We start from the raw sequence: 22,749 nt of genomic DNA, 5'->3' as shown, positions 1-22,749 counted from the left end.
ATGATATAAAAAAGATGAGAGTGTAATAAAAGCAGGCAAGTGAGTTTAAAATTAAAAAAAAAAAATTGTAAAAAATCGAGTAATTCAAATTGGAATTCGATAATACTCCATATGAAATTATAAATTATGCAAATAATATATCCAAGAATCCTCTGCTGCGAAAGTTAATAATATGGAAATTTAACGAAAAATAATGGAATTTAAATAAATGAAAATAAATGATATGTTTGTTAAACGCTCTTCTGAAAACTATTTATTTATGATAATTATTAGATTAAGAGGGTTTTCAGACGAGGATACTGTATGCGAGATACTGTATGCGAGATACAGAATTTTCGATGGCGGCTGTATCGGATTCACGGGCATGCTCGTCAGTATGAAAATAGTAGCAGTGCAGTGCGGTTATATTTTTGGATTATGGATGTAGAAGAGTGTGTTATGCTGTGGTACATATTAAATAAAAAGAAACTGAAAAGACGACGTAATTTGTCGGTTCATCCTATTGTAGAATTAAGAGAAACCAAGAGAACGTATAGTTTGCTGTATCAAGATTTATTGCAAGATCCAACGAAGTTTTTTAATTATTTTCGAATGTCTGTGAAGTCGTTTGAAGAACTTCATAAAATTTTGGAAATTCAATTGAGTAAAAAAGACACAACTATGCGTAGAATTATTTCATTAAAAGAACGGCTTTCTATGACTTTTTAAAGTTAAAGTCTATGACTTAAATTTAAAATAAATATATGTACTTATCTCCAATTTGTAAATTGTTTACCTCGCCCTAAATAAAAAATGACCGTATTTCTTTCACAATAATGTAGTTTGATATTCGTTAAATAATCAAAATTCCAATTAGCAAACTTTTAAAACTAAACTGTATACGTATGAAACCAAATATTAAACTATTCTACTATGTATTTATAATAAAAACATGTTTATTTCTTACCATATTCATTTTGCTGTGCTGCAGTCATGGCCTCAAAATTGTCACTTAGAATTTTCGACTCAGCACTGCTGCTTTTTATTTCTATTGCAGTAATCTGGCTATGCTGTATCCCATAGACAGGGATTTGATTATACCAAACAAATAAATTTGTCACTATCAAATACAGCACGCTCCATTATTTAACTATATTTAGAAAACACCTTCTTTCTTTCGTTGCTCATTCACAATTATTCGACAGAAAATCGCGCGTCTATGGAATGTGGTGCAAAAGTATTCGTGTCTGAAAGCGTTCATTTAACGTAATGGTTCTTCTGTATCTGGGATACGCATTCAGTCGTCGGCGACAGGAAGGTCCGAGATACTGAATTCGGTATCTCGCATACTGTATCCCTCGCGCGTCCCGTCTGAAAAGCTCCATTTGAGTCTATGTAATATCTGCGTCTCGGATACGCGTATCTCGGATACAGTATCCTCGTCTGAAAGGGGGCTAAGACGAAAACGTTATAGTCCAGTCGTCAAAGACTTGATCTCTAAAAACGAGACGAACAAGGTGAATTTTGCTTAGAATATAAATTTTGGCCCCCAAAAAAGATGTAAAAAGTTTGTAACAGGGCTTCGTAGTGGGAAGGGAACGAAAAACATTGGTATACCAAGAATCTGTAAGCCATAGAAAAAAATGTTTCACTAGAAATGTAGAGATAATTTTTAACAAAAATGTTTAAGCTCTTTTTGTGTAGAATAAACCGGCCTCTAAGAAACTCGACAGTAAAAATTAGATATCTTTTGATCATAGTGTCATATCGACAAAAATTAGAATGCGCTTTAAAGGTGAACAAGCAGCTTTCGTATGCAATTTTTGTATTTGGCTGCAAATTAAGTCAGTTTCTATAAAGATGTTAAATAAATACAAGTTGTAAAATCAACGAGATTCATCACTTTTATTGATCGATCGCTGTGGACTTTCCATTGCTAGAGCCTAATGTTCAAAACCCATAACAAAAAATTTCGATTTTGAGTTTTGGCAACAAATATGAGGCATTTGAAATATGCTATATTATATATATAATAGCTATATTATATAATAGCTATAAATATCTCGGTGTAAACATTACAAACAATGGTCGGAATACAAAAGAAATAGCTACTAGAATTGGTCAAGGAAATTCAGCAATACGTCAACTGAATAGTATACTTTGGAATAACCACATCACCCGAAACACAAAAATTAGGATATACAAAAGTATCATAGAAAGCATTGCTACATATGCTTCAGAGCTTTGGGTAATAAATAAAAATGACGCATCCAAAATAAAATCAATGGAAATTAATTATTGGAGAAGATGTTGCCAACTCACTAGAAGAGATAGAGTAAGGAATACTGAAATCAGAGAGCGTATGGGCATAGACATTGACGTCCTGGAAACTATAGAATGCAAAAGGCTGAAATGGTATGGCCATGTAGAAAGGATGAATGATCAACGATGGCCAAAGATAATGTTACAGTGGATCCCCACCAACCGCAGGAAAAGGGAAGACCAAGAAGATCGTGGAGACAAGAAGTAAAAGGTGCAATGGAAGATAGGGGCTACAAGTTAGATGACTGGAACGATCGCAAGCGTTGGAAGCTAGGTTGCGAGAAACGGCGGCAGCTGTAATAAACTCGTTATATATATATACTCGCATATTTCAATATATATATATATATATATATATATATATATATATATATATATATATATATATAGTTTAAATTCAGCGTTTTCTAGGTGTGTCCCAAATGCCTCATATTTGTTGCCAAAACTCAAAATAGAAATTTCTTGTTTTAGATTTTGAAGATTAGGCCGTACCAATGAAAATTCGATAGTGACTAGCCAATGAAAGTAAAATAAATTTTATTGATCGTACAAAATTGCAAAAATTGTGCAACGTTTATTTATTTAACAGCTTTATAGAAACTGACCTCATTTACGGCAAAATGAAAAAAATGCATACGAAAGCTGCACTCTTACCTTTAAAAAACTGGATAGGACACTTTGATTAAAAGATATCGAATTTTTACAGTCGAGTTGATATAAGTTTTATTTAAAAAATTAATTTCGCGCGTAACTGACATTCAAAATCGCCGGTCGCTTCCAGCGTTGTTTTTGAGAGAACGGTTCATTCTACAGAAAAAGTGCTAATAAACATTTTTGTTCAAAATTATATCAGCTAAACTTCTTGTTTGAAACATGTTTTTCTACAAGGGTAGGTTTCAGGGGGAAGGTCTGAAAAGTTTGCCACTCCTACCCCAGGCAAGTACCCCCCAGGGGGTAGAAACTTTTTGTATAATTTTGGGGTTTCCAAAATTGACATTCTGAGCAAAATTAAGCTTGTTCGTATGATTTTTAGAGGTTCAGTGGCATTTACGTCTCTGACGACTGGACTATTAGACCGTTTGTTATGTCAAATTCTGGTGTTCCGTTTGGTCCTAGTTTAATTTGAATTTGCTGTTCTTGTGGAGTAATTTTACTGTTAGGTAAAAAGAAATAAGAAGACTTACTCTTTTACTGCTTTTATTTATTCTATATTGAGCAATTCCAAAAAATACACCGGATTTTCTACATTGAAGATTTGATATCAGCAATACTAATTACAATTGTTAATCAAAACTAAAAATGAAGATAGTTAACCACGGGTAATTTTTACGGGTCAACAAAGGCGCATACACTGCAAATCACATTAAATTAATAAACAATTTTATTGGAAATAAACATCTATAAGAATTGATAAACTAACCAAAAGCATTTCCATTAGAAGAGGTGTGGCGTAGGGATGTATACTTTTCTTTAACTATCTTTGACATGTACGCAGAAAAGATATTTCAAAACATCCTCGAGAATATTAAAAAAGGCGTACATATGAACCGGAGGTTCGTGAATAACATTAGATACGCAGATGACATTGTTACATTAGCTGGCAGGCAAGAGCGGTTGTAAAATCTCATTGATGTAGCTAGAAGCTGCAACTAGTTGCTATTTAGGGCCCATATATGTAGAGACTATGTCCTAGGGTCAGTAACCCCCCAATTGGGAGTCTTGCGTTACCATGCAGTATATCTGTTTAAAACTTTAACATCATACGAATTTATCAGCAAAAATGTAATGTATAACAAATTTAATATAATTTAACTGCACTTATGATGGACTTGTTAGTCCGAAAACTTTCTGTGGTGTAGCCCGAAAGAGTCTTATTAATTATACACCTTTTATAAAGGATTTTTTAAATAAAATTTTTGTGATTTATGGTAGACAGCCAACAGGAATTTCATTTTCCTTGTGGCGTTTATTTTGTTTTAAAAGGATTTTACGTATTGTATAGAAGTCAATTTTATTCTGTTTGTTATTTTATTTATAGTCCAGTCGTCAGAGATTTGAGCCCTAAAAAGCATACGAACAAGCTGAATTTTGACGAGAATATTAATTTTGGGACCCGCAAAAGGATGCAAAAAAGTTTACCACTTTAACCCCCGGGCTTCCCCCTAAAACCCCCCTCGTAGTGGGGTAAAAACGCAAATAAATCGATTTACCAAGAATCTGTAAGCCGTAGAAAAAAATGTTTCAAATAAAAAATGCAGCTGAGATAATTTTGAGTAAGAATGTTTATTAGCACATTGAATTAGCACAATGAACCGTTCTCTCATAAACGGCGCTTGAAGCGACCAGCGATTTTGAATTTTAGTTCCTCGCGCGAAATTAATGTTAGATAAAATTTGTATCAACTCGACGGTAAAAAATCGATATCTTTTGATCATAGGGTCTTATCGACAAAAATCAAAATGTCCTTTAAATGTGAAAAGTGCAGATTTTCGTGAGATCAATAAAATTTATTATTTTCATTGACCGATCGTGAAAATTGGATTTTGATTTTTGGCAAAAAATATAAGGCATTTGAAATATGACAAAACGCAGAATTTAAACTTTTACATTACAAAAGATCCCACGTCAGGGGTAATGCCTCCAAGAAGACGGTTTTAGGAGTAATTTATAACAGAAGTTAAGTAATTTTGAAAAACGCACTAGTGTAATTTAAAAAGGACAGTTTTAGACCGTTTGTAATGTGAAAGTTTAAATTCTGTGTTTGTAAGCATATTTCAAATGCCTCACATTTGTTACCAAAACTCTAAAACTAAAATTTCATGCATCTATGTTTTGAAGATTAAGTTCTAGTTATAGAAACTCCATAAAAGGGATACATTGTATTGATCTCATGAGAATAATAAAAAATGTCAAAAATTGCGCACGTTGATTAATTTAACACCTTTATAAAGACCGAGTTCATTTGCAATTGAACATTTGAAGTTGTTTTCTTGTTCTTTCTCTTTATTCCAAATTATCAAAATTATCTTAGCTATATTTTTTGTTTGAAACATTTTTTTTTATGGCGTACAGATTCTTGGTAAATCGATTTTTTTTCTGTTTTCCCCTCTGTACGTGGGGGGTTTTAGGAGAAAGCCCGAGGATAAAAGTGGTAAACTTTTTTGCATCTTTTTAAGCGTACCAAAATTTACATTTTCGGCAAATTTCAGCTTGTTCGTATGATTTTTAGAGGTTCAGTGGCATTTTCGTCTCTGACGACTGAAGTGTTAAATTAAACCTGCGTTTTACTGAGACTGATGTGTAATAGAGCTACTCGTTACAAACTACACAATTAACATTACATATTTAGAATCGCTAGTAAGTTAATATCGTTGGTGTGGAAGTGACGAGACGAATATTCATCGCCAATAAAAGTTACGGTAGATTAATTAAGCAACTAAGATCTGACAACGTCAAATGAAACACAAAAGGCTAAAGGCTAAAAACACAAAACCTTCATAAAACCTGTACTTACATATGGGTCTAAAACTTAAGACATACATCGCATCGTATCTGGCGAAGAAGATATATAGTTGTGAATTATACAAAACATTATTTATAAAAATTTGAAGTCTATGGTGGATGAGACATGTACTAATGTCTAGAGCCTGACCCACTACTCTGAGCCGCGTAATGTAGGTTGCCTATTATGAATTTAAATCGTGGAAATTACTGACAGACTTGCGCATGACGTCCGACATCGGATAATCATTTTTGACTAAAATAGATGTTAATAATTATTTTTCTTCCAAAACGAATTGTCATTAGAACAAGCAATTTTAGTTCTATTATACAATGATTTAATGACTCCCTTTTTAACATTTATGTTGTGATTTGATTTATAATTTGGATATATGTTCATATATGTGTTGGTTTTTTGTATACATAGTCCCATATTCACTATTTTCCTTTGAGATTAAAACATCCAGAAAAGGCAACGATTTATTTTATTTCTTTTCCATTGTAAGTTTTATTGACTCCTCCTTTTTATCTTTTATTTATATTAATCAGAAGTGTGTCCAACAGATCATCTACATATTTCCAACGTATTGTGGGCTTTAAATTTTGATTAGGAATATTTGTTTTGAAGTCTTCCATCGATATATTAGCTAATAATGGATTTAAAGCACAGCCCAAAAATTTTGTTTATAGAAATCTTTGTTTAGATGAAAATAAGTGTTGTCAGTAGATAATGTCAACAGTTCCGTTATAGCTGATACATTTAATTTGGTTCTAGTTGTTAATCTATCATTTTGTAATTTGGTCCTAATTGTTTTCAAAGTTTTATCTAATGGTACATTTATATATAGACTATTTATTTATATAAAAACTTACTTGGAAAATATTACATATACAAATCAATGTACCAAATTATATTAACATTTAAAAAATATAGATAATTTTAATGAAATTTGTGATTTTTTTTATCTAATCGTTGTTTTATTTAAGTCAAGCATAGCCACAGCTATACAGATCCCTGTTTATAGTAATAACTTTTCAGTTTGTTTTTGAATAATACATCTACAAAAAAGTGCTACATATTTGATTCAGTCATGCCTTATAATGTGATTTTTTTGGCTTGCTCAAAAACGTTTTAGAGACCTTTTCTTTGTAATATCTATAAATGAATAATTTCCCCGTTTCGAAATACATTATTCAGCACAGTCATATAAAAATTATTTATCAACATATATCTAAATTATAAATCAAATCACAACATAAATGTTAAAAAGGGAGTCATTAAATCATTATATGATAGAACTAAAATTGCCTGTTCTAATAACAATTCGTTTTTGGAAGAAAAATAATTATTATAACATCTATTTTAGTAAAAAATGATTATCCGATGTCGGACGTCATGCGCAAGTCTGTCAATAATTTCCCCGATTCAAATTCATAATAGACAACCTGCATTACGCGGCTCAGAGTAGTGGGTCAGGCTCTAGACATTAGTGAGACATGTAGGCATTAAGGGTACGGTCCAACAGCTTTCAGCATCTATATATCAATCTATCTATATTTTTAAGACGATAGTTCCATCAGTACATGATCCGAAATACGAATTACTGAGCCGGGTCTCTTAAGCGATCAAGTTGATTTGGGTCTTCAAAAAGATCCGTGGTTACCATGACTAAACATACATGCCTTAAAATTTCCCGTCTTTTATAAATTCACTTTTAAAACGACTAAAACATTCCAGTTAATTATAAAATGAGAACTGTGTTAGTTAGTTTCTATAAGACTAAGAATTGTTCCAGTTATTTCCACAAAAACTAATTATTTTGTGTATATTTTTTTTCCTTTGAACAATGTACCCAACCACTGACATTTTTCCACACTTGCTTGTGTTAATTTTTGCAACAGAAAAAATCCAAAAACAAATATTTGTCAAACAAGGAAATTTTACCAATGAAACACACAGTGTTTCATTGGTAAATGTACATAAAAACGTTAACTGCAGTTACGCATAACGTCATATACTTTAACTGCAGATAGAGCACAGTTAGAAGATTTCAAAAACCCCATATTTAATGGGTCTTACTGCTGTAATAACCTATATTAGATTAGATTAGATTAGATTATGTGAGGTCGTTAAGGCGATGCGGCCTCACCGCACTTCGACCTATAGAGATCTTTTGTGCATACCTTAATTTAGTTAAACTCTAGAATGCCAATACTTCTGATGAAGTTGATTAGCTTCCTAGGTGACTTGTTTCCTATGTCAGAGGACGCCAGACTGACCTCTCCTAGGAATTTTAGTCTTTTGCAGAACAGAGCTACGCAGTTGCATAGTATATGTTCTGCCGTTTCTTTTCCATTGTGACAGAAACGACAGTTCTCACTATCTGATTTGTCCATCTTCTTGAGATGATATCTCAGAGGGCAGCGACCAGTGAGAAGGCCAGTGACCATTTTGATATCTTTTTTACTCAATTAACTATATACTATAATAACCAATATACTAATATACTAAGTTTTATCTAATTTATCAAAATTTTAAGATAGTCATAATTTGTACTGAACTCAGTATAATTAGATCATATGTAGAATATATGTTTCACTTAAAAAGGACAATCAACTAATCTCTTTACCTATATCGAAATACAGGACCGTCTTTGAAAATTAAGTAATTTCTTTTGAGGTTTAACACCGTGCATATCATAATTTTTAAAATGTGTTTGAAAATTTGAAAACAGCAGAACATTTTGAATGGAATCGTTCACTTTTTGTTCTCCCAGTTAATTAATATACTGGGTTTACTACAAGTTATGACCACCTAAAAATATTGACAAAATAGATAAAACACCCTGTATCGTGGTTATTAAAGTGGTTTTCTTCTTCCTGTGTCCTGCTCGATTATCGTGCGCTGGCTATTGGCTTGGTGTTGTTGACGGCAGCTCGGAAAATGGATACAGAGGAAATGTTAAACCATTCCCTCAGGTTTCTAAGCCTTGATGTTCTTCTTTGACCTGGCCCTCTTCTTCCATCTATCTTGCCTTGTAATATTAAATTAAGTATATTATATCTCTCTTTTTGACGCATAATCTGGCCAAAATATTCCAGTTTGCGATTTTTAACTGTTCTAACCACTTCCGTAACTTTTCCCATAACAACCTTGTTACGAACTCTATCTACTTAACTTATTCCCAGAATTCTCCAATACATACAGATTTCAAAAGCTTTAAGTTTTCTTAAAAGAGTATCCGGTAAAGTCCAACCTTCGACACCATATAAAAGAATCGAGAACACATAACATCTTGCAAATTTAATTTTCAGTCTCAAAATAATATATTTTCCATATAACATTTTCTTCATCTTAAAATGCAGCTCTTGCTTTCTCTATATGTATTCTTAAAGTAGTAAGACTCGTTAAATATGGGGTACTTTTCACCTATTAAGTGTACGCTATCTGCAGTTAACATTTCTACATGTATCAATGAAACACCCTGTATAAGTAAAAATCCATTTTTCAATTTTAAATCGAAAGATTATAAAATATGTGTTAAAGGATTAATATTTTATCGTTTGGATCATGCAATTTAAAGTTGTGACTTAATTATTCGTTTCACCACTTCACATATTTTTTTCATTTTTTTTTTATTTTATGTTTCCTTTACCGTTTTTTTTTTAATTCCTTGTTATTATTATTGTACACTAATTATAATGGTTTTAAACTAAAGTAAACTGACAAAAATGTAGATCATTATTACTCATTATACTATTTTTAAAGCAACACATCTCATGCATTCGATTGACCATTATGAACAGAAGTCTATTTCTCATCTTCTATATTTGGGCTCTACATTAATTATTACTTTTATATTTGTTTCAGATATGGTTTTTTCTTCTAAATCTCCTCTTACATTTATTTCAATACGCAAAAGGAGCAGTTATGCCGCCGCCCTGGGCAAATCCAAAACTAAACCCATGTGCCTCGCATCCTCTTGGATGGCAACTACTATTTTGGCCGCCAGATGGAAAATGCTACAAAATATTTCAGGTAAACAAACGTTTTCCATTCCTGTTCACGCCCACTCATGGTTACTTAATTTTACTCACGCCCGCTCACGCAGGTGAGTTATTCTAAATTCAGTTCACTCACGAACACGTGAGTCAAGAGCCAAGTTATATAAAATGCATAAATTAAGGTTAATCCAAATTTAATTCATCTCTTAAAAACATTATTTAGTACAACAAACCCAAATCATAATTGGTATTCAAAAATAATAATTAATCCAAATTATCGGATAATTACCTGGTACATCGCTCTTCCACAATCTGGGCCGCACAAGAAAACAATCTCTCTGAAGAAGCAGAGCTAGCAGGTACATTTAAAATTCGACTAGCTAATTTGTTTAGTAGAGGTAGATCACTGCAATATTTTAAAAATTCTAAAAAATCCACATTGGGTTGAATCTTCCGTTGTAAGTATAATTCTATTTCAATGTTATGATGGGTCTCCCCTTCGCCTGATGAATCCTTGAATTCGTTTGTCAAAGATCTTTGTTGAAGATAATGTGGACTTATGAGTTTGTGGAGTCAAAGAGTTCGTCAGTTCGGCGAAGTTTTCGTGGGCTATTTTGATCTTCACAATCTTTATTCGAAGATTGGGATTCTAAAATGGTGTCTAGCATAACATAACGTGCATCTATCTTGCCTAAGATTTTACGAAACCACATGAAATGTAAATTATCGATTTAAAGGGGATCGTTTGGCCTCGTAAATACTTTTGTTCCGTCAGTTGCTTAACGAATAGTTTGCAGTTACAACCTGTTAAGCATACATAAGAGTCTTCAGTACAAATTGTCTGTCAGAGGCAATAAATATTTTTGCCAAATTGAGTCAGTTTTTCAGATAAACTTGAGCAAAAATTGGGCAAACTTGAAAAAACATTTTTTGCTAGTATTTTGCCTGAAATATTGTAGGAGTATTTCCCTAAAAGTATTTACGGAAATTACTTCTTCCTTCATGCAATTTATATATTTAAGGCACCTATCGACCACAGTTGTTGAGTTGATAAATCTTTTCCTTGAAAACAGCCTCATACTGCCCTTTACAGTGGTTGACTGGCATGTTGTATCCTAGCAGTTAGCTTGGATAAAGAAACGAATAGTTTAATGTTATTAATATTTACTTTTATTTTTTCTATTCGTGTATCATTTCACTATTAAAAAAAATTAAATTGAGAATAGCAGTATTAAAAATTGTATAATCATGCCTTTACAAAAAAGAATCAAGGGTAGATATACAGAATTACATAATAACGCTACTTCACTGGAGTTTTCTTCACACATTTATTGTTTAATTTTAGGTTGGTCATCCTTGCCCGAACGGTATGGAATTGACGCCATCTCTTAGCAAATCCGGTAAGAACTTATCTGCAGAATGTAAATGTGTACCCCAAACCGCTCAATCAGCAACAAACGGTGAATGTTACCCGCTATTTAGCGCAGGTCCCTGTAATGAGGGTTTTTATTTTGGACCTGATACAAAATACAAAAGTGAAAAGTAAGTAGGAAAAATTAGTTTAAAATTCTTAAAAAACTTACTATGGGAAGTTCAACTATTTTCTTGTAGCATTTTTATATTATTTTAATATTTAACAGGAATAAACAACAATGTTATATAAATCTATATTATATTGACGTTTCGATTTACACTTCGAAAATCGAAGCAAACGTATAGGATTACCGAGGTGAAAATCGAAATATCACATATTAAGTATTTTGAATTAAAATTGTGGTTCATTTTCATTAGATATAATAGATAATACTAATGCACGTAAGTAATCAATATATGTAACTGATTGTTGGTGTGAGTTAACAGATACTTCATGGAACTTCATTTTATATTAGGCAGATATCGATATTTTCTGTTTTCTAAAATTTCATAACATTTATTAACAAAGTACGACTATTTTAAAGTTTTAAGTGGTGACGATTATATACTCTTATCTTGAGTATGCCTATGTATTTAACAGAACATGTTGTTATGGACTGGAAAGGCAAATGGACCTGATGAGGTTCCTACTGAATTGCTAAAGCTCTTGAATGATGACTCAATAGGTATAATATTGCACTTTATTTAACACAATATACAAAACTGGTATTATACCTCAAGAATGGCTGTTGTCTACATTCGTTACACCGAACAATATCTTTAACGAGCCATCTACTAAAGATATTTCTGAAAGTCATCCACAACCGAGTTTATCAAAAGTTGGATTCAGATATTAGTGATACACAGATGGGGTTCAGAAAGAAACTAGGTACTCGAGAAGCTCTCTTCGGTTTGAATGTTCTTACACAAAGATGCCTAGACGTTAATTAGGAAGTACATGCATGTTTTATCGATTTTGAAAAAGCGTTTGACAGAGTACGCCATGATAAGCTAAGAGACATTCTTAAAAGAAAGGACATAGATAATAAAGATCTGCGAATAATTCTCAATCTATATTGGAATCAGAAAGCTAACATCAAAATAGAAAATGAGATATCACAAGCAATAGAAATACGTAGAGGAGTACGACAGGGATGCATTTTGTCACCGCTGCTATTTAATGTTTATAGTGAAAGCATCTGCCAGGAAACCCTTTTGCAAGCAAACGAAGGAATCGTAATCAATGGAGAGGTTGTAAATAATTGCCTGCAAGAATTATGGCATAAGTATCAATATCAAAAAAAACCAAGTATATGGTCTTCAGTAAGAACATGGCACAACCAGCACGTATTAGTATAAACGGCATTTAAATTGAAAGTTACAAATACTTGGGGACTTCAATGAACGAAACTGGAGACCAAAACAATGACATAAAAAGACGTATCGAAATTGCCAGGGTCAGCTTCATAAAGATGAGGAAATTCTTCTGCAACAGAGATATAAGCATCCCTCTATGATTAAGAATGCTAAGGGGCTACGTATTTAACACGCTATTATACGGTGTAGAGGCCTGGACTCTCAAACAGAACAACATAAAAAATATTGAAAGTTTCGAGATGTGGTGCTACCGTCGAATGCTGAAGATAAGTTGGCTTGAAAGAGTCACAAACTTTGAAGTAATGCGAAGGATAGGAAAAGACCCAGAAATTTTGTCAACGATCAAACGAAGAAAACTCGAATATTTGGGTCACCTGATGAGAGAACATAAATACGCATTACTACAAAATATAATGCAAGGAAAAATAGATGGAAAACGGAATCCGGAATCAAGGATAGCCTTGATGATTTCCAATCTACGATAGGAGTGGCACAAGAAGAAGAAGAAGAAGTTTTTATATCGTCATTGGCTATGTAAAAGACCGAGCAGAAATCCATTAGTGGTCATTCTTGGTGCATTGAACGAAGACTACCTACCTACCTATAGGAACAGGTGTGTTGAACGTGTTCCATTCCGTCGATTTTGTGAGTTGAAGGAAATCGATAATTCCCTGTCCTGCCGGCGCGGCGAAAACATACGCTGAATGTAGTCACCGAGCTTCCTTTGCCGTATATTGTGTTGAATCGCACATGTCCTTCTGTAGACATTCATTTCGTGCTGAGAAATGAACGTGACTTCTGATTAATTTCCTAAACGACGATTTATTATTCACGGGTCAAATATCATCACACTATCCTTCTAAAGTCTACTAAAGCCGAATATGTACATGTAGAATTTATATGATTTAGAAACAACGAAATGATTTCAACATTTTATCTATTTAGATCAAAATAAATGTCTTCAGAAAATCCAATTCTGTCTGACTGTTATTTACTACCCGAGGTCTTAAGAAAGTAAAAGTTAGAAGGAAAATATTTTTTGCATAAAGCATCGACTGCATATTTATATTATTCGGTAAGTGGCCAATATCTTCCCTAAAGTAACTTTTCTATGCAATGTAACAATATTATTATATGTTACGCAAGTAGTTTTAAACTATTATCTACACCAAACAAACGTGCGCCAGCTACCTCTACAAAATGCATTGTACGATTTGATGGGTTAGGTCACATCACAGCTTTGATCATATTAGTAATGTAGGATGACAACTTAAGCCCATATACCATATTCAGGAGCGTTTACCAAAGTGAGTTTATATGCTACAATTTTAACACAAAAGCTCTAGTAGATTCGTAACATATGGTTTTGGCAGTCTCCGAAAAGTGTTTGCCACCTGTTACCAACAATGCAAGTTACGGTTGACTATTTCACATTTTCTGATTTAGAGTCTGAAGCTTAAGTTTTCATTAAACAGTCCCAGTGCATGTCCTATTTTAAAATTTTTATAACCGAATCTCAATTTTTTCTAGTTTGAAAAAATCACTTGATTAGGTGATTGGTTTTGGTTATGGTTATGATAGATCGGGACAGAGTCCATTTGTGAGTACTTAAGACACGTAGACCTCCTAAGACGGGTCCGTTGTATCAACCCTATCATACGGACTAGGCCCATAAGGACCTAGTCTTCGGAGTTTTTCTATCTCTATAATCAGCAGGGGCTCCAATTTAGTAACCTTGTGGCCTTACAGAAAGCCACAAGCCCTCATTTGGCTCGGTTGCATAAAGGCCCAACCCAGGATCTGCCACCTCTGATAGGCCAGTGCCGGGCATTTCCAGAGGACATGTGAGGAGTTTCCTCCTCCTCATTACAAAGATGGCACCGTGCGCCAATCCAAGCAGATGCAGGTCTACAGTGACCAGTAAGGATACTGACCACCAGCATGTCCCACTATGTGGAGCCTAGCCTGTCTCATACCTCCACAACTGGCGGGAGAGGAGTTATGGGACCTCAGCAGAAGAAGCTTTTTGAGACTAACCCGATCAGTACTGAAGGGCACTACAATCACAGGTTAGGGTCCCACCAGCAGAGTGGTTGAGCCCTGTCTTGCGAGGGCGTCAGCCCGTTCGTTCCCTCCCATGCCTGTGTGTCCCGGTACCCATACCAAGTTAACCCTATTGGCCAGCGCAATATCAGCAAATGCTCTCTTGCACTCTAGAACCAGCTTAGAGCTGACTTTGGGCGCTTCCAAAGCCCTTAGCGCTGCTTGACTGCCAGAGTAGATAGAGAAGGTCCTATCATCTAGGCTATTATCTTCTGAGCACATACTAGGATCCCAAAGATCTCGGCCTGAAAGACTGATCCATGGAAGCCTACAGCCTGGCCAGATTCAAATCCGATTCCGCTACCAAATACTCCAGCATCTGCCCGCTTGTCCATTCTGGACCCATCCGTGAACCAGGCGAGCAGGCTTCGTCGGATGAGTGCAGGCTCTCGTTCTATCCACTCATCCCGGTCAGGAAATTGAACCAAGAAGAAGGATGAGAACTGCTTTTTCTTCTTCACGTGCCATCTCCGCGACGGAGGTTGGCAATCATCATGGCTATTCTGATCTTAGAAGCTGCTGCTCTGAATAGTTAGAGAACTGCTTAGGTGGTAGTAATCGATCTACTGCATAAATCTAAATATATTTCTCCATTGCTATGTCGTATACATCATAAACATCTTTTATAACTTAAAAAATAATAATAATCTCCGGAACTCCTTTTTATTCAGTGCCCATCACAAAACACTTCAGGTTCCTGTATCATGTGCTTTTTCAAGATCAATGGATAATAAATGAACGGTGGTTTCTTTACTCCTATATTTTTTCATTAGCCACGTAGTTCTTGTTAAAAAAATCTTTATTAAAATTGACTACATAGTTTTTATAAATACACACGCGTACATTTTAATGGTCAGCTTAAGAATATAACTAATACCTATTAAATATGTTCTATATAAACAAATTAGCTACAATCGATTAACGTTTAGTCATTTTCATCATTTTTGTTTATCTATTCAGTTAATTTTCGTCAGGTTCATTTTTTAGCTCTAAGAGACAATGGGGCACATGTAAGCAGATGAAGGCGTGTTCTAAAGGGAATGAAATCTACTGGCCCAAAGACGGAAAATGTTACAAAACATTTAGTAGAGGACCTTGTGCCAAAGGACAATTGATTATCGAAGATTCCAAATCAAAGATCCCGTTATGTAGTTGTGATGAAACTCAATTACAAGAATATAGGTACGTACAGAAGATGAAAAAATATTTAGAAATAAAAAATTCGGAAAAAAAAGCGGAATCGTAAAAATGTAGGTTGTCTCTCTATAAACGGTGACTCTGTGACTCTATTTTTAATACTCTAAAACAGTTACAATAAAATAGTAAAATAGGTTACAGGTTCATTTTTACAATAGTTATTAACATTTAATAATAATTTACAATTCTTAGGATTTTTACAGTTTTCTAAGCAACAAATTAGTAAATCAACATTTCTAAATCGCCATTTAAAACCTTTAAACATGTATCAAGTATTTATCTTCAAAACCGGTCAAAACGCTTTACTTTTTACTGGTAAGCCCAACGAACCGACTGCAGGAAACATAGATGTTTTGGTTATTGAGGTCCATAAAACTCAAACAACTTGTGAGAGACCTGCCGGGCCAAAGTCCTATTCATTTTACAAATTCCCAATCGTCAATAGAACCACGTGTAAGCCAAACAGGGTCGTACTGATGTACGACCTATGTATCATATGATTTTTAAAAATATTTACTTTTGAAACTGTTCTTCTTCTTCTTAAAGTTCCATCTCCTATCGGAGGTTGGATATCATAACGGCTATGGTCACTTTGTTAGCTGCTGCTCTGAAAAGTTGTAGTGAACTACAGTTAAACCATTCTCTAAGGTTTTTCAGCCAGGAGATGCGCCTTCTTCCTATGCTTCTTCTTCCTTGGATCCTCCCTTGCATAATAATTCTCAGCAGCTCATATTTTTCTCCTCTGGTTATGTGACCCAAATATTCTAGTTTTCTTCTTTTTATGCTGTTCATAATTTCTAACTCCTTATTTAGACGTCGTAGTACCTCAGCATTGGTAATCCTTTGAACCCACTGAATTTTTAATATTCTTCTGTAACACCACATTTCGAACGCTTCTATTTTCCTTATGTGTTGTTTCTTCAATGTCCAAGCTTCCATTCCGTATAGTAAGATAGAAAATATGTAACATCTTAGAGCCCTCAATCTGAGATGCAATGAGTTAGTGTAAGAATTTCTTGAAATTTAATCATTATATTACAATTAAACTAAACTCTAAAAAATAACACGACTAGTAAATAACTTAACAATAACTATAACATAAATATAACACAATATATAACTTAAAAATCAACACGATACAATTTGAATTTAAAATGCTGGCAAGTTGGGATCTGTAACATGAGAATCTGTCTCGCTTAAGGTAATAAATTATATTTAATAGCCTCTTGACGAATGAGACGGCGAATATCAACACGTGCTCATGTTTACTGATGGGAATTTGGTAAACGAATGAACTTTAACAGGTTACTTTTTTACCTTATTTATAATAGTTCCTATTCTTAAAGGTTTCCGCGGTTAGTACAATTAAACCTAGTGCTGAGATTTATACTATTACAGGAATTAAGCTCACAAGTCTCCGGGTTGAACCGCGTTGAATATCATAGCGCCGAGCTTTCGACATCCTCTTCGCAGTCTTCTTCGGGGCTTCCGAGGTCTCAGTCTCCCTATTTCCTACATTCTACTGTACACTACTATACTGATCACTTATCAAAGCATTACTGGTGCTGAGAATAGAGGACGGGTCATTTATACCGCCGATGGTATAAATGCAACATTGCAAATATATTAGGCTATTAAACTAATTTAGCATTAACATTGGAACTTCTTTTGCCTCTTTGTTTATTTATTTTAATTTACTAAAACTTTTTACTCTTATAGATATTATGACAATCGCTGTTACCAGCATTACACAAAAGGACCTTGTCAAGAGAAAGGCCATTTGTTCCTTCCAGGAAAGACCTGTAATTGTTTCAGTAACTTGCCGAACTATCATCAAGAAAGTCAACAATGCTTTGAATTAGGTATGTCATTAACCAAAAAAATTTAATTTCAACTTATATTTATTATTAAAATTCTCACAAAAACTCAGAAAATTATGGGTAACATAGACGTATAAACGAATAAATGTGTAAGGTATTAAAAATCATGGAAAAAAACTGGTGTCAATTAACTACATCTATTCATTAGAGCACCAACTAGAAGAAAGCTTAAACAAAGATAGGCAGCAATAGTTATTTAATGACTAAAGGCTAAGCTTCTTGATGAATATGCGTTTTGTGCAGCTGAGGGAGGGGATATACCACACGTTTAAAGCGCTCATATCGGCCCAATTTATTATCACCGTAAGGTCCGCTTGCGATTATGCTAATTTCAGTACTGATCTACTGATTTCAGTACTAAAAAGATTAGTTACAAGTCGATTTAGTATGAAAAATGTGGGTTTGTGTTTACAACTATCGTAATGTTAATTAGCATGTAAGCATACACTCTACCAATTTTGCATTGATAACCTAACAATGAAGTTTGTTTTATGATTAGAGTAAACAAAACACACAGGTAAATAATGATGGTAAAAAAGAAGTTAAAATTATGTGCAGTAGCTTTAATTTTAATAATGATACTTAGAAAAAAAAATCATTTATGCAAAGAAATATTAAATATGTTGAATGATGAATTATTAGTAGAAGACCCTTTGGCAAATAAAAACTTTTTACGAATGAATAATTTGTTTAAAAATTGTTACCACCAGTTGAGAATAACCTCACTTTAAGTTAATATTTCATCATTTTTAGTACAAGAAAATAGAACTTGCTCTAATTTTTAGTACTGAATCGGCGCGCGCATCCGATTTGTAGATATAATATTTTTAATATTAAATTAAGTACTGAATTTAATATAATGGCAAGCCGACCTAAGGTTTTTATAACTTATAACTAACTATACATTATAATTGTTCAAAACCATAGTAGGTAATATTTGTTACATCGCAAACTGCTACAGTAATAGTAAAAGCGATTGCTTTTTATCGATTTCCGAGTTAAAATCATAAAAAGCATCAATGTGAATTGTGCATTGCAGCACAGTATAAGGAACAAATGCTCACGCATTTGTGTCTAAGCTGTGATTGCAGCTATAAGGTCTAATTTTCCGTCTAATAAATGTGTCTTGTGTTTAGTAAATGTTTAATGTGTAGTAAATGTTTAATTTATATAGAAAAAAACTTTTATGTAATGATTACTGTAAATTAAATTCCATATATTGTTACAACGTATTAACTAGTTTCATAAAACGTTTCCGTAAAACAATAATACTATTATAATAATATATAAATATAATTTATATACTTACAACAGTAAACTTGTATTATATTAAATTAAAAATATATAAATTGTTATTATATGATTGATCAGAAAATATACATAATAAGCTAGTAAAATGTTTATAAAATATAAATGCAACTTTGTGTTTGTAAAAATATACAAATTTTGAACTGACAACAAATCTATTTCTAATACATAAATACTACAATAACGTTATTTATATAAAGATAATTAATACACAGACAATATTTACGATTAATTACAAATTTTTGATTTTATTACTGCAGAATTATAAATGTTCCCAATGGTGTAGATTAGAATAGAGCCAATAGAGGGCGATACTTGTTCAGCTGCACGGAATGAATATTCTTGACATATCAATAAGTACTATTGTCAAGAGTACTGCCGCTGTAAGGCAAACAAATTAGCTTAAAGAAAATGACGCTTTAATTGTTAGTAAAGAAAAATATATATATATTAAAAACTATTTTTAGGTACAGTTGGTCCATGTTCGTCAGGTCAAAAATACGACTTACAGCTGCCTACAGATAGCCACGCCTCCTGTCATTGTAAACCAAAGTACATTCCTTACCAAAACTCTACGTCTTGTTACCGTCTATACACAAAAGGTCCTTGTGCCAAAGGCCAGATCCTTCTAGATTCAAACACCTGCATCCGCCAACCTTGCGAACGCGGTAGCCTCTATTTTCCAGATGAAAACAAATGCTACCGAATAGGGATACGTGGTCCTTGTCCCATCAATCGAGTAGTAGCGTTCGACTTCGACACCCGACCGTCCATAGATGGTATTAGTTACAACGGAGTGTGCGTGTGTGCTAAAAAAGATTGTGAGCCAATGATCGAACTCTGTGATCGCTCCAAAGGACTTATCCGTTATAAAGGACAGTGCCATAAAATGTATACACAAGGCCCCTGTTCTAGGGGATCTTGGTTAGTTCCTAAACGAAATGGAAGAGATGAAGTACTAGAGGCAGGTTCGAAGGAACGTTTGGGAGTGTGTGAGTGTATACCAGGGTATGCACGAAAAGTTAGGACAATAGGAAATGAGACTGTTAGTGTATGTATGTCGCCTGCAGTAGTATTAGCTGAGTATTTAAATGGAAATCGTACTGAAATTACAGTTATAAGGGTTTAATATTAGGGCAATAAATTAAAATGTGTTCAAAATATATTATTTTGAAATAAAAAAATTTAATTTTTATTCTGTTTTCTAATGGAATCTTACATAAAATTATCTAAACAGGAACATGTTGAAAAATTGTTACGGCTACTGTCAGTTCTATATAAAAATCTAGGAAACCGACAAATTATTATACCAAATATGTTATTGTTATGAAAGCCTAATTAATATAACAATTATAAATATACTTATCAATTCCCTGTAATACATTCGTCCAGAAATATGATCGTAGTCGGATCGAAACGTTGCATAGCAGGTGTCTCCAAGCCTTTAGCTGCCATCAAAATTAAATCTCGAACACGATTAATAGTGGGGGGGGGGGGGGGGTTTGGTTGGTCACCGAAATTTTTTTTATGATTCTACCTCCATTTGGAGTCCTTAAAACTTGTGATTAACAGTGTCGGAATAGGGTCCTGGGGGGGGGAAGGGGGGTTAAACCCTGGATGCGGCACTGGTTTGATAATGCCGATTAATGAGTGGCTCTACCTTCATATTAACCACAATTTATCGAATTAGGTGAGAAAAAACAAGCCCATATTTCACATTAAGTTGATTTTAGTCGATAATAATTTATTAGTACATGACCATACTGCTCGCGTAAAACAGAAAAAATAATTTTTTTAAAATAAGTTGTTGTCAAATGTCGCTTTTGTAATTATTTTGTGTTAGTACACAAGGTATGGAACTGCAGCTCTACAATATTCCTTGAAATGCTCGATTCGAACTAACCAGTCGGTTAGATTTACATTTAAGGAAAGCTTAATAAAAAAATAGATGACCTATCTATACTTTAGAGAGGAACTGACGTAACATATCACCGATTAGCTGTAAAATACCAGGTAACCAATAAGACGGTCAAGTAAATGACCAAAAAGTTGACTAAAATGAAATAATCAATGATCGGAGTCTTTAAAAAAGTCAGACTGTAGGCTTAAGAGGGTTTTTGCCGATTAGATGGGAAGTCATATTTTCGGTATAAAAAACTAAATAAAGCTGTAGACATCTGAACGGTAAAATGGTCGAAGAATTATATTATTTAGAAATATTATTCACGGTAAATTAAAGCTATCGCTAATATAAATCTTTGATATTTAGCAAATTCTAAATTCTTCAATTTTACTCCATGTACTGTGCTGTGTATAATATATAATTGAAAATATTTTATAGGATTATTATTTAGAATAAAAACCTCCTTGAAAACTCTTTGACGAACTTTTAGAAGTGTCTGATCAGTGATTTTTTATTTCTTCAGTGGTTACCCCCAGTTTGGCCAACTCTCCAACAATTCAGATGGTCGTCATATTGTCACGTGATCCTATACAGCTTATCAGTGATGTGACATGTGTGAAATCACTGATAAGCTGAGAATAATAAAGAAATATTCATCATCACATATCAAAATTTGTACACAGTCTGACAGACATCCACTTCTCCAGTGTGTGACAACTCTCTTCAGACGTTGATTGAATACCTTCAGATTATCTGTCCATCGGCTGGGCAGTGTTCCACAAATGCGCCTGTCTATTGTCACTGTTCACGTCTTGCAACCTGCTCTGACCATTTCCACTTTAAACTTTGCAAAATGTTATAATAACGGAGAAAATCGGAGGAAATCCGAGTGAGCCCAGGAATAAAAAAATCATTAACAACATTCATTTGATTTACACAATACCTCTTTTATAATTATCAAAGTATATTATGTTATCCAAAAAAATGTTTATCAAACAAATAAAAATTTGATCTACAAAATCTAATAACCTTAAAACATAGTCTGAAAATATGATAATTAATATCAGCTTTAGAGAGTTACGTTAAAATAAGTATATATTATGCTAGCCTTTACACACGACAAAAAGATATCAAAAAGACATAAAATCGTCCGTTTAGTCATCTAGAAAAAAAAAAAGGGAGCAACACTGCTATCATGTATCTTAAAATATATATTCTCAAACACAGTTTAGTCCTAATGTACAATGAAATATGTATTTCTTTATATAATTTGTATTATTTAATATATCATAGAGTATATAAGGATAAATTTTATGCTGTTTTTAAAGGGTGCAAATAAAAAATATTAAACCAAAAAGTACTTACCCCAGTCTTCTCTTAATCTCTTTATTCTCTATTTCTAAAGCATTGATCTGATGTCGTTTTTCTTTAAGTTGATTTTCTAGTTTGTCTATTTGCTCAGTTTTATCGTCCACAACATTCTAAAAAGAAATAATAATGTACTTATATATATTTCTAATTTCTATATTGGCATATTATTTTTGTCGAAAATAAAAAATAATAAATCCCTAGAATATTTAGGTATGGATGAAATTTAATAATCAAAGTACTGTCTGATGTAATAAAAATATTGACGTATAATGTATGTAATAATGTATTGACGGAGAGCAAGATCACCTATTTAACTCTCCTGTACTTCTTCATATGGGTTAATTTAAAAAGCAGGATTTATATCTAGCATTGGAAGAATTAAGATAACGA

At 33.3% G+C, this 22,749-nt stretch overlaps 2 protein-coding genes across 5 annotated transcripts in view; one reads left to right on the top strand and one right to left on the bottom strand.

The window, feature by feature from the left end:
- The window catches only part of LOC140437057 (uncharacterized), a 69,295-nt gene extending 48,770 nt beyond the window's left edge, over positions 1-20,525 (top strand). The window contains exons 2-6 of the mRNA XM_072526300.1: positions 9,674-9,841; positions 11,153-11,349; positions 15,688-15,882; positions 17,617-17,759; positions 19,553-20,525. Of these exons, the coding sequence (XP_072382401.1) occupies positions 9,674-9,841; positions 11,153-11,349; positions 15,688-15,882; positions 17,617-17,759; positions 19,553-20,214 (1,365 nt within the window). The 3' untranslated portion in view covers positions 20,215-20,525. The remainder of the gene's footprint in view (positions 1-9,673; positions 9,842-11,152; positions 11,350-15,687; positions 15,883-17,616; positions 17,760-19,552) is intronic.
- The window catches only part of Cep135 (Centrosomal protein 135kDa), a 218,125-nt gene that overhangs the window by 135,675 nt on the left and 59,701 nt on the right, over positions 1-22,749 (bottom strand). For all 4 annotated transcript variants that reach the window (XM_072526296.1, XM_072526299.1, XM_072526297.1 and 1 more), the window contains one exon: positions 22,354-22,469. In XM_072526296.1, the coding sequence (XP_072382397.1) occupies positions 22,354-22,469 (116 nt within the window). The remainder of the gene's footprint in view (positions 1-22,353; positions 22,470-22,749) is intronic.

Source organism: Diabrotica undecimpunctata, chromosome 3 (genome assembly GCF_040954645.1).
Source record: "Diabrotica undecimpunctata isolate CICGRU chromosome 3, icDiaUnde3, whole genome shotgun sequence".
Classification (NCBI taxonomy): domain Eukaryota; kingdom Metazoa; phylum Arthropoda; class Insecta; order Coleoptera; family Chrysomelidae; genus Diabrotica; species Diabrotica undecimpunctata.
Note: the sequence above shows the minus strand (reverse complement) of the source record. Positions and strands in the feature narration are given on the sequence as shown.